We start from the raw sequence: 17,378 nt of genomic DNA, 5'->3' as shown, positions 1-17,378 counted from the left end.
CAATTTAGGTTTTTATCTCATTTATTCATTCCTTTGTGTCACAAACAGTCCCTGAATTCAAGACAAATGGCTTTTTATACACTTTGTGAAGTTCATTTTGTGTACATTTCCTATAAAATACATGATACTGTTATATACTTTCAATCTAAAAACGGTAGAAAACCACGTTCTGTCTTGCACTGTTGGACAAGTGTATCGAAAGAAGCAGCTCGCAGTCGGCCAGCACGCACACTTTTACACATCCACAAGCTCACCTGTGATTTAAATTCAGTACAGGAAGAAGAAACGAAACATTCACAGAACTACAAGAGGCTAGTTAGTTCTTCCCGGTCTCCCTTTCATACAAACATGCATCCAATCAGGCAGACAGCTGCAGGGTATAGAAGGAAATTCATTTACTTAGTAAACACAAGATGAGCGGAAATTTGGGGCCACACTGTGTTTGTTTACAATTAAGAGGTAAGCTACAGGTATTACAGGGCGATGACCGGGCAGGATAGGTCGGTGGAGAAAGGACTTGCTACAGGAAGTTTTGAGTAACGGGCTAGATGTGTCTTCTAGCACCAAGTTCAATTTGAAATGATCAAAATGCGGAAAACGGCCCATTCTTATTCCCAGGACATCATACATGCTTGATGGCAATGTAGGGCTAACGCTGAGAACCCAAAAGCACAATCTTTACCTAAACTTCACCAAGAACCTTTTGGTTTCCAAAGCTTTCAAATAGGACACAAACCACAGCCTTCTAAAGCAGATATTATTACTCTGTACAAGTTACACAAAGAACACCTTGTGTTTATGTCCGCATTGCCAGAACGACAGTATATGATACCCTGGGATGAGAACGCTTTGAAGGAAACAAGCCTACGGAACAAGAGTGTAAATTCCAGTAACAACACCATATTCAAATCTAGGTGTCCTAAAACAGAAAAGCAGCAAATGTGTTTTTATCTTAGTGTCCCTCGGTGGGGGGTGAATTAATTTAAAAAAAAAAAAAAAAAAAAAATCACAATGTCTTAATTATGTCACCGAAGGAGCTGATGTAGTACACATACTGTACATCCTGGACTCAGTGTTACTGGAGAAGAGTTTGACGTATGTTCTGATACTCTGGGCCAGCACCGTCTTCATCTTCCCAGCCAGTCACTCCTGTTCTACAGACCAGGTGTACACACAGTGCTCATGTTTATCCCAGGGCACTTTCCATATATGGTTCATAGATCTGAACAGTCTTAAATACAGCCTAAACCCCCCTCATTAGGGGCTCTATTAACACATAAAAGGAAAAATGTAATATTCATGGTCCAATAAGAACAGCCACATTAAGCAGAGTGAAAGAAAATGCCCATCTCTCGCCTCCTCTGTTCCTTAGGGCCTGGTCCAGCCTCTGCGACCTTTATTAAACATATTAGATTTTACACTAAAGCACAGGGATCCACTCCTTCAGACTGGTCAAAAGAGATGCATGGTGAGAGTTGTTGAGGTTCCTGACAGGGCTGGCACACTGTAAACCTGATGACGGGTGATTTCTGGTCAGAGTTCTCAAGTGTCAACCACGAGTCCGATCGGGTCGTGCTGAGGGCTCTCCAGAAGTGAGGAACTGTCAGGTGCAGCTGGGTGAGTGGGGTGGGACATGCCTGCACCTGAGCTGCAGCTCACACAACCCTGAGAGAGACAGCAACGCATTAAACACACGGTCACAGGAAACGAAAACAAAAATGTTCACAGTGAGTGATTCGTGGCGATACCTGTGTGTCTATTTCCTGTGGGATGGCATGCTGTTTGATCCATGGATGGACTTCAGCCAGCTCCACTCTCTGCTCTTGGCTGAACCAGGGCTGGAGGGGCTGAAGCACTCGAAGCTTCTCCCTGTCCTCCGACAAAACCTTGTTCTGGTCCCTGCGGGGAGAGAAAGCATGAGATGATAAAGGATGATGAAGAAAAGGTAAAGGGCATGAAGATGAACTGTCTCCCCCATGTGTGACAAAAGTGGTATTGCACAGGGGTGATTCTCACACCTGTGAGGGGCATATTTGTTTGGGTTTCTAAACAGTATGGCACGTCGACACACCTGAAATGTAACCTGGACATAACTTGGCCGCTCCTGTCCAATCAAAATGGGCTTTGAGGGAATGCAAAGAAGTGACCTAAGTTTATCAGAATGGAAACCAACATGATCTTTCTGCTTTTAAAGGTGGATTAAAGAGATACCACTTCCTGCTAAACTGAAGGGATTCAGTGTAGAAAAGGCGGTTCATAGTCTCTGAGGCTGATTCATGCTGCTCTGTGGTATGCTTTTGGTTTATATCTTTTCACCCATTGCTTGTCTTCTTGTTTGTGCTTTTGTAAAAAAGTTAAATAAAAAAAGAAAACATGTATAAGGCATAAGAAGTCCATCTAACTGGTATAAATATAAATAAGCACAGTACTGTGAAGACGGCTTTGGTGTTTATTGTACTCCCCGATTAGATAATATCATTACATAATCAAATCAGCAGGTAGCCCTTTTGCTGTACCATTTGGCTTTGAATAAGCGAAGCCATCAGACAAAAAGACTAAATACCTTGCCACATTAAACAAGGTGAGACATTTAGATAAGATGACAGTGTTTGAGAATCATGAAAAGGACTGCTAAAAAGAACAAAAGAAACAACACTTGCACATGTTTTGACTTTATGAGCCTCATAAAAGCCTCACCTTTAACCTTACTGCGCTTACTCAGTCAACTAGTGAGTATAATCCTCACTTTATATTGAAGATAAATGATTTTTAGTACAAAGCACCAGGTTTCAAAGGCCACTGTGAAAGTGTCACGGGGGGGAAGCAATGCTGATATACACTGAACAGGCTGACATTATTTCTGTTCATGCTTGCATTAGTTACTTTTGTGCCTCTGTTACTATAAAACAGAACGCATTTGCAATTGTAAATCAAACTTGAGAGCTCGATCGCAAATGGATTACACTGACTTCAAATGTGGCTCTAAAATGTGATTTGTGAATCCTAAAGCTTAGAAACTTGTTTGAAAAGTAGGCGGGACCCACGCTGAAAGATGTACTCTCTCTCTGTTGGCCAGACTCGATTGGAGGGACAGCTTGGAAATATCTACAGTTTATAAACGAGATGGGTGATGGGTTAAACAAATACACGTTTCTGTTAATCTTTAACTGGATTTACATTTTCATCAGAAAGTCATCTTGCATTTAAAAAACAAAAACAAAAAAAACTGAGCGCGGTGTTCAGAGTTCGCTCTGAAAATGACAAGAAAGACACAAAAGTAATTCCACACACAAATCTGTAATGCCAAAATAGCTTTTCTCAAGAATGCGTTTCCCTTTTATCCATTATTAATTAAGTGTATTGGTGTACCTGGTGTGGATCTGGTATGTCATCATGACACGCTCGGGCGTGTGCTGGATCATGCTCCACAGGGAGTTTTCCGACTGATTCTCGAAGGTGTGTTTGTGCTCTGCCAGGGTCTCCAGACTCTTACGAGCTTTGCGTGACGTGTCCGATGAATCGTTGCTGGCAAAGTATTTACTGCTGTTGCTGCTGCCTGTAACCCAGGGAAAAATTCATTCACATCCTTCCATCCTACTCTTAACTGAAAATGCTGTTCCTCTGTTTTGCATTTGCATGGCATTCTTTTACTTGTTTGCATCATGCAGCAACATTTAGAAGCTTGGTGTACACGGACATTGGAAACTGAAAGTCAAAACTATAACAACTAGACTTATGCTTTACAAATATGGTGCAAAAAAGGCAGTTTTTGCATGAATTGCATGCATGCATATTGCCTTTCTTACCAGTGTGTGAAGTAGAGGTTCCATTGGAGCCAGATCCAGACCCCAGTGAGCCTCCAGACTCCCCTGATCCAGACCCTGAGGCATTGGAGCCAGTCCCTGACCTGGCGTCCTCCTGAAGCAGTAAGTCAAGGAGCTCGCTGGATGTTGACTGGGCATCATGGTTGCCAGACTCTCCTGCGACATCACGCTAATCATAAAAAAGATGGTCAGAAATCAGTCGGCAATTTAGAGTGAGAAAACTATCAGACCTATACTCAACCCATACCTGTTATAAAAGGTGGTAGATTGACTCACCTCATTGGCATGTTGTTCATGGAGGCTCTCGGCGTGGTTGTGCCCAGTGCTGCTCTGCCCTTCACTCGGTTTGGGCAGTTCTTCCTGCAGCAGATTGAGCTGCAGTGGAGAACTTGAGCGAGAACTAGAGAACAAAGCTGTAGGCCCAGCCGCTTCCTCTTCTTCGCCGACAGATGAACTTGCTCTGGGTGAGCAAAGTAAAAGGCCTGGGGATGTTTGAGAATGGGGACCAGGCTGGGCCTGGAACTGAGGCTGAGGGAAAGGTGCACTGACAGGGGCATACCCTGTCATAGTGATGGGTATTTGGGGAAGTATAAACTGAGCTGACTGTGGATAAATGGATGGGTAACCTGGGGTAAAAGTGGGGTAGTTGGGCAGGATGACAGCCATGACTGGAGCCATGAAAGAAGGGTTGAAGGTCTGTGTTGGAGCTATGGGTTGCAGGTTGTGAAAGTTTTGGGTATTCTGAACATTCTGAATGGTCTCCATTTGGATTTGCTGCATGCCTGGCAGGCTCTGAGTAGGTTGCATTATGTTGAAGTTGTAGCTGAGCTGGTCAGGAGGATGGAGCCCCGTAGGAGCTGCTCCAGGCAGCTGTTGTGTCCTGGGTGATTGCTCCGGGCCGGGCTTCCCCATTACAGGAAAGAATGGCACCTGGACTGGAGATGTTTGGCTGTAGGGTGCTCCCACCTGGGGCTGGGAGGACTCTGAGGAGGGCCATGAGGAGTCAGGGACACGGCGAGCGAGTTCAGGAGGGGAGGCATAGCTGTCTGACGAACCCTGGGGTTTGGGACGCTTGTGTCTTGGCTTCCCTTTTCGAGAACGATTCCAACCTCCGGCACTCAGTGGACGCAGGTAGTCTCCTGCAGTGAATGTATAGAGATCATAGAATCTAATTAAAGTTGCACAAAAATTTGCACCAACAGTCAAAGGAGCTTGCAAAGAAAAGCGTCTGGACTTCTTTAAGTTACTAGTCCACCATTTGACCTTAGAACTGAAGAAGCTTCTCGGATGAGAGGTGAAACGTCTTCAAGTAACTTAAAGAAGTCCAGACGCTTTTCTTTGCAAGCTCCTTTGACTACGATGACCTGGATGACTGAGAACCTTCACAGACACATTTGCACCAACACTTTGTCAGATTTCAAAACATCAGCTGCGTTGCTAAAGAAATATTCAACAAACCTGGGTGGTGGGAGTGAGCAAAAGAGCTGTTGTCCAGCTGCAGATATGAGCTGTAAGGGCTCTGAAGGATGCGATGGCGGAATCGATCTACATATTCTTGCTCCTCCTTCTGGGTGTGAGCTGACAGCACCTCCTTGGTGAGACCAACAAACCTTCTTTCCTCTGCGGCAGGGCTTGGAGCTGGACGGACAGGGGTTGGGGCAGGATCAGCAGGCTCACTGCCCATCGGGGCATCCTCCAGTGCTGTGGCTTCTAACAGAAAAACATGGGGGGGGGGGGGGGCAGTGTCAAAAGAAAGCACTAAATGTTTCTCTGTGTGCAAAACTCCTGAGAGAATTTTGAAATTTTACCATTAAGAGAGAAAAAAAAAGAAGCATCTGAGCAGGTCTCACTCATGATATAAGACTATGTTTATATACCTGACTCAGGCTGTGGCACGTGCACTATGGTACTGCTGTATGAACACTGGCTGGTGACCGAGACAACACTCATGGCTTTAGTAGACATGGTGATGTCTGTAAGAGGTGCCCCGACTACAGCTGGAGTTGGAGGGCTCACTGACACCTCAGTCTCCACCACGACTGCTGAAAAGTGAGAAAAAACAAATGCCAGGAGCAAAACGAGTTTATATGACAGAAACATTGCAGCCTTTCACCCTAAAAGTAACAGAATGCTAAGCCATGTGCTGTGTGTGGGTTTATACCATTTGAAATCTCCTGAGCTGTGTCAGTGGCTCCTGCAGGCTTGTCATCTTCTGAGGTAGAGGATGAGGAAGAAGAGGTTACCAAGGAATGAGATTCACTCTTCCGCTTGAGGGCTGGACCTGTACAGCTCTCTAAATATCTGGTTACACACAAGAAATGTGCGCAAACCAACAGGGAAAGCAGGAGTCAATATTATGACAAGGACTGAGTGCTGCAGAAAAAAAAAGTCATGTTTATCGCCACACACCTGATGATGTTATCCACACAGTTGATTTGCTGATAGGAGGGAATGTGTGTTTGCTTCCTGCTCACTTTGTGCTCTCTGACCTCAGCATTGGAGGCTGAAGAGGGTAGAGGAGCTGGCAAAATAAACAGCCAACATTTAAAATATCTGCCAATTTTAAAAAACACATTTTAACTGTTTTGTACTCAGTGGATGTGAAACTGCGATACCTGTGACACGTTTTCCAAGGAAAGCAATTTTGTGGTTGGAATCCAGGTAAGCCTGCTGGCCCCAACTCTTCACTCTGTTTACATCAGCACAGATCTGCTGTAAAGTCATCTGGAACACACAAACAGACGAACACAGCACCCCCCAAAAAAGTGCATGAGTAACCATGGCAATAGATAGTTAGGCAACTGGGTGACATGTGAATTCCTGGATGATGACCTCACTGTGATGTCTTACCGGTTCCCGGTGTGAGTCCTCCCATACGTTGCCATTGCTGTCACTTGAAGATGCAATGCTGATGTAGTGCTCGTGAGAGCCGTTGCTGCCTAAACTACCGTAACCACTGGAGCCATTGTTGTGAACGGGCTGTAAAGAAGAGACACAAGGAAGAACAGATTAATGCTGCTGTTTAACAGATATTAATGCTTCTTTTTTCAGCCTGTGTACAGCAACCAAAAAGCAAAAACCACACATACTACAACTCCAACCCATTTAGTATGAATCATTTTTTTATTTTTTCCCTTTTTCTGACAGGACTGAAACATGATCAGCTTTTATATGTTATTACGCTGATACCAGCATGATACCAGCACCTTTGTTGCATTACAGCAACAAAGGATTTAAAGTGAGTGCTTTCTGGAATTCATTTATTCAGCAACGACATATTCACCTGTAGGAAAAGCTTATAGATCTTTGCCTGAAGATCTTTTATTTCCTCGTGAGTTACTGGAACAAACTCCTTTGCTTTAGCAGCAAACACATCCTCATTCAGAGGACTCCTGTAGGCAAAGGCAGTAAACAGAGTGATGTTATCTTTGTTACTGCGTCATTCATGTAATCGCACACCATTTTCACAGAAACCCAGGGGGATTACACAACAGACACCAAACTCTACACCTCAGCACACATTTTTGTCGTCTTGGGGTTTAGATTTTATGCTTATGGAACTTACGTCCTGACTTTGTGGCGCCCGATGATGAAGGCCACCTTCCGGCTCCATGGGTTGATGAAGCTGGACCAGCTGGTATCCAAGGTGATGTAGTCTCCATTCTGACAGTGCAGACGCACGGGAGAATGTTCAAATGGAGGCTGGCCCGCATGCTTCAAGACTAAGCAAGGCATGAAGAAAGAATAAATAAATAAATAAATAAATAAATAAATAAATAAATAAATAAATAAATAAATAAAATGTATGACAAAAATACAGTCACGGTAAAAAGAAATTACTGTCAATTCTAAAGATTTGTATTAGGACATAATAATAAAAAATATTATGATATTTAAACTGTTTCACTATTTATTTAGTACTAAAATAAGCCAAAACGCTGAAGCGGTGTGTTAAAAACTAAATATATCCCATGATTCAATAGCTTTTAGAGCCACCTTTAGCAGCAATAACTTGAAGTAATAATTTTCTGTATGATGTCAGAAACTTTATCGGTCTCTCAAATCATTGTGGAGGAATTCTGACCCACTCCTCTTTCCAGTGTTGCTTCACTTCATTGAGGTTTGTGGTATTTGTTTATGTATAACTCTTAACCAAGGGAAAGCATTTCAGTCAGGTTGAGGTCTGGACAATTGCAACACACTGATTCTTTTCTTTTTCAGACAGGCTGTTGTAGTTATTCTGCTTACACGTGCCCTCACAAATGACTGTAGAATACATTGCAGTCCATTAACTCCTCTGCATACCGAAGTGTCCAGGTCCTGTGGCTGCAACACAAGCTTAAGTGATCACCCCCACCCGGCCCCATTACCGTGCTTTACAGTTTGTATGAGGCGTTTGTGCTGATATGCTCTGTTGATGCCATCCAAACATGGCGTTGTGCATTATGGCCAAACACCTCAATTTTTGGTCTCATTTGTCCCACGGAGTCCTGTGGTTTGTTCTATTCTTCAAACCTAAACTGTGCTACGTTGTTCTTTTTAGAGGGAAGAAGCATTCTCCTGGCAACCCAACTAAACAAGCCATACTTGTTCAGTCTTTTTCTAATTGTCCTGTCATGAACTTTAACATTTAAAATGCTAACTGAGGCCTGTGGAGTCTGGGAAGTTCACTCCTGGAAAGACTGGCAAATGTTTGGAATGTTTTCCACTTGAATGTGAATAGATTTCACACTGCAGAATGATGGAATTCCAATTGCTTGGAAAAAGGCTAATAATCCTTCTTTAAGATCACTGCTGATGTCATTTCTCCTCTGCATCATGTTAACAGATATGTTAACACTCCAGACCACCAAACTGCCCAAATGTCTGCTTTCATAGAGGTGCTCACATTTGCGTCAAGAGCAGCACCCTGGTTTCTACTTATTCTCTCAACTACAGTACTATGGAAGAAGTAAGAGCACTTAGTTTTTCAAACACTGCTTTTGCATTTTTCCCTAATTTTTGTTAATTATGACATAGTGTATTATTTAACTTGCTGTTGATCACCTCAGGTTGATCTTTGTCTAATTAATTAATTAATTTTTATTGTGTGATGAAAGGTAAAATCTTATAATTTCAAAGCGTGTGTAAATGCTTAGGATAAACACCTTGCTTTGGTTGATTAATTTACTACTACTACTAGCTATTTTATTATTTGTCTGGCATTTTGTACAGTATAATGAAAAAGAGAATATCTATCTATTTAAATATACAATTTGAGTCAGCTCATTGAAATGCAGAGTTTTCTTATCAGCAGACTAAACTTTTGCACTCATCCTCCCCACAAACTCACCTTTCCGGTGCATGGCTAGCATGAGGGGGCGGTCCTCTGGGTGAATGCAAGTCAGCAACGACGTGCCTATCAGATCCTGAGGAAGGTATCCAAGCAAAGGCACGGCCCTGTGAACAGTCAGCATAAAAATCAGCTCTTTTCATACACTGCCATTAATTTTCAAAGCTTGGGACTGGAAATTTGTGTGTATTGACCTGTCATCAACTTCCAGAAACACACAACCAGGGGAGTGTGTTGTGGTAAAGATGCGCTTGTCCATGGGAATCCGAGGTGCTGCATACACAAATCATATAAACACCAGTGCAAAACATGAATAAACAGTGGTTATAAGTTCATCAGAAATACCAGAAGAGTTTCTCAGAAAGTGTTTGGGGTTATTATAGATAAAATTGCATTGACCTATCAGAGCATCAAAGCTGCATGTTAAAAGACAAACACGGTATCATACCTTCATATCCAGAGATGATGCGTTCAGCCAGTGCCAGGCAGCACGGCTCCTCCTCCTCCCCACTGCTCCCAGATCCCTGCACCTTCAGCTGGTAGGGTGTTATCCGAAATGGGTTGTAACGCATCTCACCCTCACGATCCTTCCCACCCCTAAAACACACAAGACACAAAAATCATATCAGAATTTATTGTGATCAAAGATGAAAACAGGAAACGTTACCTGCACCAGTTTCAAACCCTAAAATAAAGATCTAATGAAAAATGAAAACAATTACTTCAAATTTCAGTGATATCTATTGGTACAAGTTGATGACAGCTAATTTAATTCTTGTAAGAATGTGTGAAATGAATATTTTCTATGGCTATGGAGGTACTTTCAGTCACAAGAGCTGATGGATAATCATGTTTGATTTGGCACACATTTTACACCAGAAGCCCCTCCTAACACAACCCTCATATTTATCCAGGCGTGTGTCTCCTCCTGGTCTCAGACTGGGAATCTTTTGCACATAAAATGAATGTGTTAACCACTACACCATGGACCGAGCACAGTTTCTACAGACACATTCATTAAAAAGCATGTATTGATGGAATTCCTTATAGAGGAAGAGTTGACAATCAGAACGAAACTTCATTACACCCTGCAGGAAATTTTGTAACAGTTGCACAAGCTTGTAGACGTTACACAATTCTAATAATAAAAAAACAACAATCATAATTTAAAAACCCTGAAATTACTGCAGTTTATAGTCTGGATACACAAGGGCAACATCAGATGTAGGGTTTAATGGAATTTAGCTCATATATTTTATTAAATGTGCATTTAAAAAAAAAAAAATTATTGTTTAAGGAATTAAGGGATATGTAGAAAAAAAAAGTACTGACCTGATTCGGCAGAAGAAGGACTTGACCTGGGCACAATCAAACAAAACGCCGGCTACAGAGAAAAAGAAGCGAGAGAAGTCAGTTAGCCATATTCTCTTTCATTATTTCTGTTAGATACCCACTGAGACACTAGCATGTGCAAACTAACTTAAAAAACAAAACTGTGCCGTCCCTGTGCCGTATTTTATTTATTTAATCTAAATAAATAAATAAAATACAGCACCTGTGTGCGAGTTGCTCCAAGGTGGCAAATGGGGTTGCGCAGTGTGTGAATAGAAGACGTTGACATCTTGGTGGAAGAGCAGCTCCACAAATTTGGCGGACTCCAGAAACTTCCTCTTGCAGCACAGGATGCTGGGAGCCTGCTCAGACGCGTAGAGGACGCGGCCGCTGGCCAGGGAGAAAACCACCACGAAGGAATCCTACAAACAGGTAAAGAGATGTACGCACCCAGAAGAACATGCACAAGCAAGCAAAGTCACAGACACACACAAAAGCAATAAACACACATACACTCACACACCCGCTCAGGAGTGAGGCAAAATAAATGTACATATGCATGTGTATTTGCATCTTTAAGACTGCCTCAAAACAGGATTTCAGAACAGCTCTAAACAAATGCTTAGTGGGTCCTATGACATCTTCAGTGATGCATTAAAAAAGGGACAATAACATCAGAACCTGTGACCTGTGCATCTAAGTTTGATGTGCATACCGTATTTTTAAGGGTGTGTTCTGAGGTGACTCTCTCCAGCTCTTCCAGGGTGCAAACAGTGGCATTTCTCCGCTCGTCCTGCCCATTTTGCATGAGCAGTTTATAGTATTCACTATTCGCTACAGGTGACAAACCAAGGCACAAAAACAGTATCAGTATTTGGAGAAAAATAAATAGTGTTTTCTTAAGATTCTACATGGACTCTTCTGTATTTAGTCAGGTTACCTTGCACTTGTTTGACACAGTTGAGCGCGTAATGTAAGGCCTCCACAGTGCTGGCTTTGCTGCGGCTGCGTTTGTCTGATGGAAGCCTCTTTTTCATCTCAGCCACTGCATTCATCACCTCTCTGTGGTCCTGCCCTTTGCCAGCCTCTGCATGCTCGCTGCTACATATGCACAGAAACAGCATAAAAAGATAAGTATTTCTCACAGTTACTTAAGTAGTTAAGATTCACTCTGTCTGACATAGTTAGCATTTTTGTCACCATTATACCATGAATAGATCATAGCACAGACGCAGAACTTCAGGATCAGCTGGTAAAAAGCATCTTCCCAGTTTATTTTGGGAAACTCTGGCTTGTTTTCTTCTATGCCAAAATTCTTGCAATGCTGCAAGAAAGTTAAAACCCTGGCTGTTGTCACAGTGTGTTGTACTCCATTTGTCAGAGCCACATGCTAACAGTGTAGCAATAGTAATAGATAAAAAGCTCTCACGTGGTGTTGTGGATCTTTGCAGAAATTAGGGTCAGAAAGGCACCATAGAAAGTCCCCAAAAAAGGCTAAATGGTGAGAGCACATGGAGTTAAATACCTCTTAGCTGAAACTGAGGTGGATCCCGAAGCACTTCCAGGGCTGTGATTGGTTGATGAACACAGGTCGTGTGAACCACTCGCCATTTCTTCATCTTCCTGTCCCACCTCTCCACCTGAAACTCCACTTTCTTCACCCCCGAGGTGCTTGGACGTTTCCCTGCCGTTCTGCTTCCCGGACAACTCCTGCTCCACCTCTCCACCGTTCGCTGTGGCTGACAGCAATGCAGGCTCCTCGCCATGTAGTCCGCTGTCACCTCCTGGCATCACCACACTTTGGTCACACATCAATTATTTTTCTTTCCAGTTACAATAGTCGGTAAGGGTCTTCATATGTTCAACCAAAGGGAATGGGTTCCATGTGGTAACAATGAACTGACTTTCATTCAGTCAGTGCTGAATGTTGGATGAAGTGGTCTGTTTTTTCCACTGCAAACAGAAGAAAATAAACAAAAAGCCTGAGTTTAGTTATTATTGCATAGAAGGTATATGGAACAAATTTCCCACGTGTGGGACTAATCAAGTTTTATGTTATGCCAGAGGCAAGATTTAGGAAAATCAGTACAGGTAGTAGGGCTCTGCGATATGACCAAAATCTCATATCCCGATATAAGAATTCTATCGTCCCGATAACGATATATAAATCACAAAAATGTAACATTTTCTGTAAATTCTGTGAATCTCGGGCGGCTCATCTTGCGGGAAGTGTTTCCAGCTGCGCATCATGTAGCTGGAGTCGAGTGTTTTAAGCGATGCATGAAACTATACTCTTTTTTACTTCTCATCAGTAAATAATCTGCTCTTTCACGTGATTCAGTTTATTTTGAAAAGTCTCAACAGGATCTTGAGCTTTATTGTGAAAGGTTTATGTGGAACATAAACAAGCGGACACGCGATGCTGTTACCGTCATTGTTGCTAACCACAACGCATAAAAACAGGCTCTTGTCCGTCCGTAGTGTGGTTATATAAAATATAAGAGAAAGAGAGAACTTTACGAAATTAATATACCCACTACAGTGACCATCAAAACGATGAAAAAATATTGCCGTAAACAGTTTATTTTGCGACACCACGAAACAAACAATAGCGTAAAATGAAATGATAGACATTTTTATATTGTCATCCGATATATATCGTTATATCGAACAGCCCTAACCGGTAGTACAACAGAAACACTGAACTCTATGAAAGCAGCTGTCTCTCAGTTAGGACTGGGCTATATCATACCGTTCACGGTAATACCGGTGTAATGTTGAGCAACGATAAGAAAATGAAATATCGTGATAGAATATGGGTAAAACGCGCATGCGCAGTGCCTTCGTTTACATACGCACATGGCGGTGACGCAGAATGAGAAGAGCGAAAGTGGATCGTTAACTGAAACAGATGAACCAGAATTGGTTTGTAAAAATGCTGGAACTTCAATGGTGTGGAACTGGTTTGGCTTTCATCTAGGGCTGCTCGATTATGGCAAAAATGATAATCACGATTATTTTCACTGAAATTGAGATCACGATTATTTGACGATATTTATTTAACCCTTTAAGACCTACTATAGAACCAAGTCCACCAGAGCTTATATTATTTTTTTACATGCTGTAGTGCCATTTGTGGGAGCATTTCAAGTTGCTATACATCAATACAACTGTTATAGCCCATATTTTAATAATATGTATGCATTAAGTGCATAGTAATTACATAAATTGCAAAAAAGTGCAATAAACTACAAAAAAAATTGAAAATCGCTTTTGTTTTGTTTACATATATTTCTACTTGGAGAAATTTAAGAGGTTTATCCCTCAAAACTTTAAATACAATAAAGTTGCAAAAAATAGTTTCCCACCACAGGAAATTTATTTTGAGTGTCTTCATAGTTACACCTTACAAATTGAAAACATTCATGTTTAAACAGCGAAACTAAGGCGTTATTGTTGCAGATCTCAGCTGGCTTGGTCTCTGACCACCAATGACACTGAGGATCCTGTTCTTGCATTACGCCCACAAACACGTCCTTGTGTTAGTATTTCATTTCAGATTTAGCCAGTGAAAACATATTTTTTAATAAAGTGTTGTGCAGTGACAGATCTTTTCTCTTACATTTTTCAACAGCACTTCTTGTTAAAGTGTGACTTTTTGGAAAAACTTTAACACTTCTGTAGGTCATCATTAAGTCAACCTACCTAATAAGCAACTGCTCATACCCCTACAGACAGATCATGCATGACACCTTAAAGGCCAATGCGACCTGGAAGCAGATAATCTTCAGCATGGAAAAAAATCACGGTTGGCAATCATGAAAGTTGGGAATCTTGCCAGTGAACTTTTTCTCAAATAAGTGGCAAAATGTATTTCCAAAGATATTAACAGCATATGCAGAGAATCATCCCCAGTTGGAATCCCCATCCACCTCACATTCAATTCCTCTGCTTGTAGGATCATCCAATCATAAGCAAGTTGCTTTAAAGGGAGGGTTTCCTCCAATGAGAGGTAAAACAGCATGAGTCAAGGAGAATAAACTGAGGGCCTGAGGATTATGGTGAATTACAAATTTTAGAAAGCTACTACAAGCCTACAGTCCTAGAATAAAAAATATAGAGCTAGAAATATATTCACATGTCCACTTTAAACTTGGGGCATGGGTGATGTGCCAAAGGCTTTAAAATTGGAAGCAAACACTTGTCTTCTTTTGAAAGTACGAGCATGTTATTGCCAAACATAAACAAGTAAAAAATGTTCTGTGCAAATGTGAACAAACACAATCTGCCATGTTATTTAATACTACTCAGCTGTCTGGCCATAAAACTGACTCACTGCTTTCTGACTCTCTCCCAGCATCTGCGATTTATGCACATCTCATCCATCAATACTGCCAAGACCAGGTAAGGCTCTGCCAGATATAATAATGTGATACTGGGTTACATAATAGCTGTTACTAATTATGCATTTACATTTTTTGCAATCCCTGCAAACGCAGGTTTTTAAAAAAAAAATCAAACCCTGTGATTCTATAGGCTGTTTTATCCAATATTTTCATCAGAGTCATCAGAGGAAATCGCTTGTCTTCCAGCCATCTTGGGCGAGTTTTTTTCTCTATGGTATTGGTATAATTAAACAAACTCCAGCTGCCACCACGTCCATATGGCACTGTGACCAGACACTGAGAATAAAGACAGAGGGACAGAAACTGAGAAGCAAAAGCAGGAGGGAGTGAAAGTACCCTGCATCGTTCATCAGGTCTTCATAGGAGGATTACATAACTGATTTGCTCAATTCAGAATGCATAAAACATTATGCTATTGAGATATTATACATGTACTGACGTGCACAACACAACGCGTGATTGTTGTTGCATACATAGGATGCTGTGGTCCTTTCTCACTTATGCAGCACAACAACACACTTGACCTAGGCTGTTGCTCTGTACTTGAACCTGCATGCACACTGCAACACAGCTCAACACCATCACAGACTGCTTCCAGAAGTCACCTAAAAAGCTAAGATAAGCTATTGCACAAGCAAAACTGAAAGTCAACATTATTACCTGTTTTACAGGCTTTTTTTTTTTAAATTTATTGTTAACGTTCAGCAGAAGCCTACAACTTACTCCCCCTCACCATATGAACCCAGTGACCCAAGTAAGTCCAGAGGCCACCTCACAATGCTTTGAAGGAGTGACAGCAACTCCACTCCGGTGGAAGCTATAGCACCACACCTGACTTGCCACTGGGCAGCTTCTAGTTTCAGTGAAGTCCCCTACCCAGAGTTATTACATAGCGCTTTATCTATCAAGACCTCTCATATACATTTTTAAAATTTCTATTTTATTTTTATTTAGTTCTTTTTCAATTAATTCCCATTAGTTTATTTTCAGTTTGTTTGGGTTTTTTGTGTGCCAGGTTTAGCTGGGTTGCTGTAATATACTGGGTATTTATCAGGGGCAATATCCGCAGTGTGTATAAAACCTGCACTGTCTATGGAAGTATCAGAAAGGTTCAGACAGTAAAATACAAACACAGCATTTAGTGAGGGCAATTAACTCCCACTCATGTAATCATGCCAATCTCAATAATCATATGCACCCATGCCTCATCATGCCTGCTGTGTAAGCACATCTGGACAAAGCGACAAAGCTAAAACTTAATGTAGTTTAGTGTTAAGACCTTTTAACCGCCGTGAGAGTTCGGGTTGCTTGGTGAAAACAGCGCCCCCTACAGTAACTGGATACGAAGGTCGCAATAACGCAATAAACTGATAGCCTGTTAGCTACTGTATTAGCAAGTATAATAGGTTGCTTTTTAAGTAATGCACCGTATGCAAATCTGAGCAACAAAAGCTTTAGTTTGTTACCAACTTGCCAGCCAACACAGCGCAACCCGTGAGCTCCAGCCCCCTGACTTACGGCAGACGTTATACAGCTAACATGAGCAACACACACTGCTTACACCACTGCTTACAGTCAAGTCAGCATTCACTCCTTGGAGAAGCAAAAAGCCCAAACCACAATAATACACATTCGCAACGACTTCATAGCACACAAAAAAGGCAATGATTCAATTTCACATGTTTACATCCACTGTTGTCTCTAGCTGAAGCCGTGCGTCAGGTGGTTAGCTAGTTTATCGAGAAAGCTAACTCACCAATTACGCCCCCAATTTTTCGTCTTTTGGTGGAATATTTACCTTTCCCGCTCCACGCGTGTCTTGGCTCAAGATTAAAAAGTTACGAGTCTCCTTAATTGATCACCGGACCGCATCAGAAAGTATTTTGTTTCAGTTATATCTCAGTCACGTAGCTACGTCGTCATCCATCCCAGATCGGTGGACACATTTGTGCAACGTGAGCCCGGCATAGCATAACCACGCCCATTAAGCGATGATTGGGCAGGTGGGTTTTACATTTATTATTGGATTGGATAGCAAACCAGATGTAGGCGTGTCTGCCGCGGCATGTCTGTTGGGTGGCTTGCTGGCGATTCACGTGGATTCCCATGTTACGCAACCGAGAAACAACAAGCCTGAAGCACACTGTGCGAGCGCTGACACTACCAGCCCGCTGCGTCCCCGCCCCTACCGCTAAATGAATGAACAGTCGTTGCATGGTCCAGCTGCTGCAGTGCACGTAGCAGGGAGTTTGGACATTTGACTTCTTTTTGTTTGGTTAAATTGTTGTCAGTTATTGAACATCATCTTAGTAAAGTCTCTTAAGTAAAAAAAATAAAAAATTACAAGAAAATGGGAGCTATCAGTAATTTTAATAGATTTTGTCATTAAGCAAATGAAAAGGAAGGCAAAGAATGCCACATACTTGTATATCCTTATTCATTAATTGTAAATAATATTATTTTACATTATATTTAAAAAATTTG

General features: G+C 41.8%; 1 protein-coding gene across 4 annotated transcripts; it reads right to left on the bottom strand.

Annotated features, from left to right (window-relative positions):
• Positions 1–16: 16 nt before the first annotated feature.
• per3 (period circadian clock 3) lies at positions 17–16,830 on the bottom strand. 4 transcript variants are annotated; one of them, XM_085353175.1, is made up of 22 exons: positions 16,651–16,830; positions 12,014–12,441; positions 11,429–11,589; positions 11,204–11,322; positions 10,712–10,910; positions 10,489–10,540; positions 9,605–9,753; positions 9,351–9,429; positions 9,157–9,263; positions 7,390–7,546; positions 7,108–7,216; positions 6,675–6,803; positions 6,440–6,548; positions 6,234–6,345; positions 5,986–6,125; positions 5,702–5,866; positions 5,283–5,534; positions 4,101–4,963; positions 3,807–3,993; positions 3,370–3,556; positions 1,749–1,899; positions 17–1,665 (listed from the first exon to the last, which is right to left on the bottom strand). In XM_085353175.1, exons 2-22 carry the CDS (start codon positions 12,298–12,300, stop codon positions 1,543–1,545), a joined length of 3,837 nt encoding a protein of 1,278 aa, XP_085209301.1. In that variant the 5' UTR covers positions 12,301–12,441; positions 16,651–16,830; the 3' UTR covers positions 17–1,542. The 4 variants fall into 4 exon arrangements, with proteins under 4 accessions (XP_085209301.1, XP_085209300.1, XP_085209302.1 ...); XM_085353174.1 differs by having other exon boundaries at positions 16,693–16,830; XM_085353176.1 differs by having other exon boundaries at positions 5,702–5,863; positions 16,693–16,830.
• Between the last annotated feature and the right edge of the window lie 548 nt (positions 16,831–17,378).

The sequence above is a fragment of the Diplotaxodon limnothrissa genome, linkage group LG5 (assembly GCF_057381915.1).
Source record: "Diplotaxodon limnothrissa isolate DT_005_m linkage group LG5, D_limnothrissa_male_GT1.1, whole genome shotgun sequence".
NCBI lineage: Eukaryota > Metazoa > Chordata > Actinopteri > Cichliformes > Cichlidae > Diplotaxodon > Diplotaxodon limnothrissa.
This window is presented reverse-complemented; position numbering and strand designations above follow the sequence as displayed.

Coding starts and splice junctions, on each gene's coding strand:
- per3 (XM_085353175.1), bottom strand. CDS start 12,300: ATGTGTGACCAAAGTGTGGTGATGCCAGGAGGTGACAGCGGACTACAT. Junction 6,804..7,107: donor TCTATAAGCTTTTCCTACAG/GTGAATATGTCG, acceptor TCTTCTTTACAG/CCCGTTCACAACAATGGCTC. Junction 4,964..5,282: donor TGCTCACTCCCACCACCCAG/GTTTGTTGAATA, acceptor CATTCACTGCAG/GAGACTACCTGCGTCCACTG.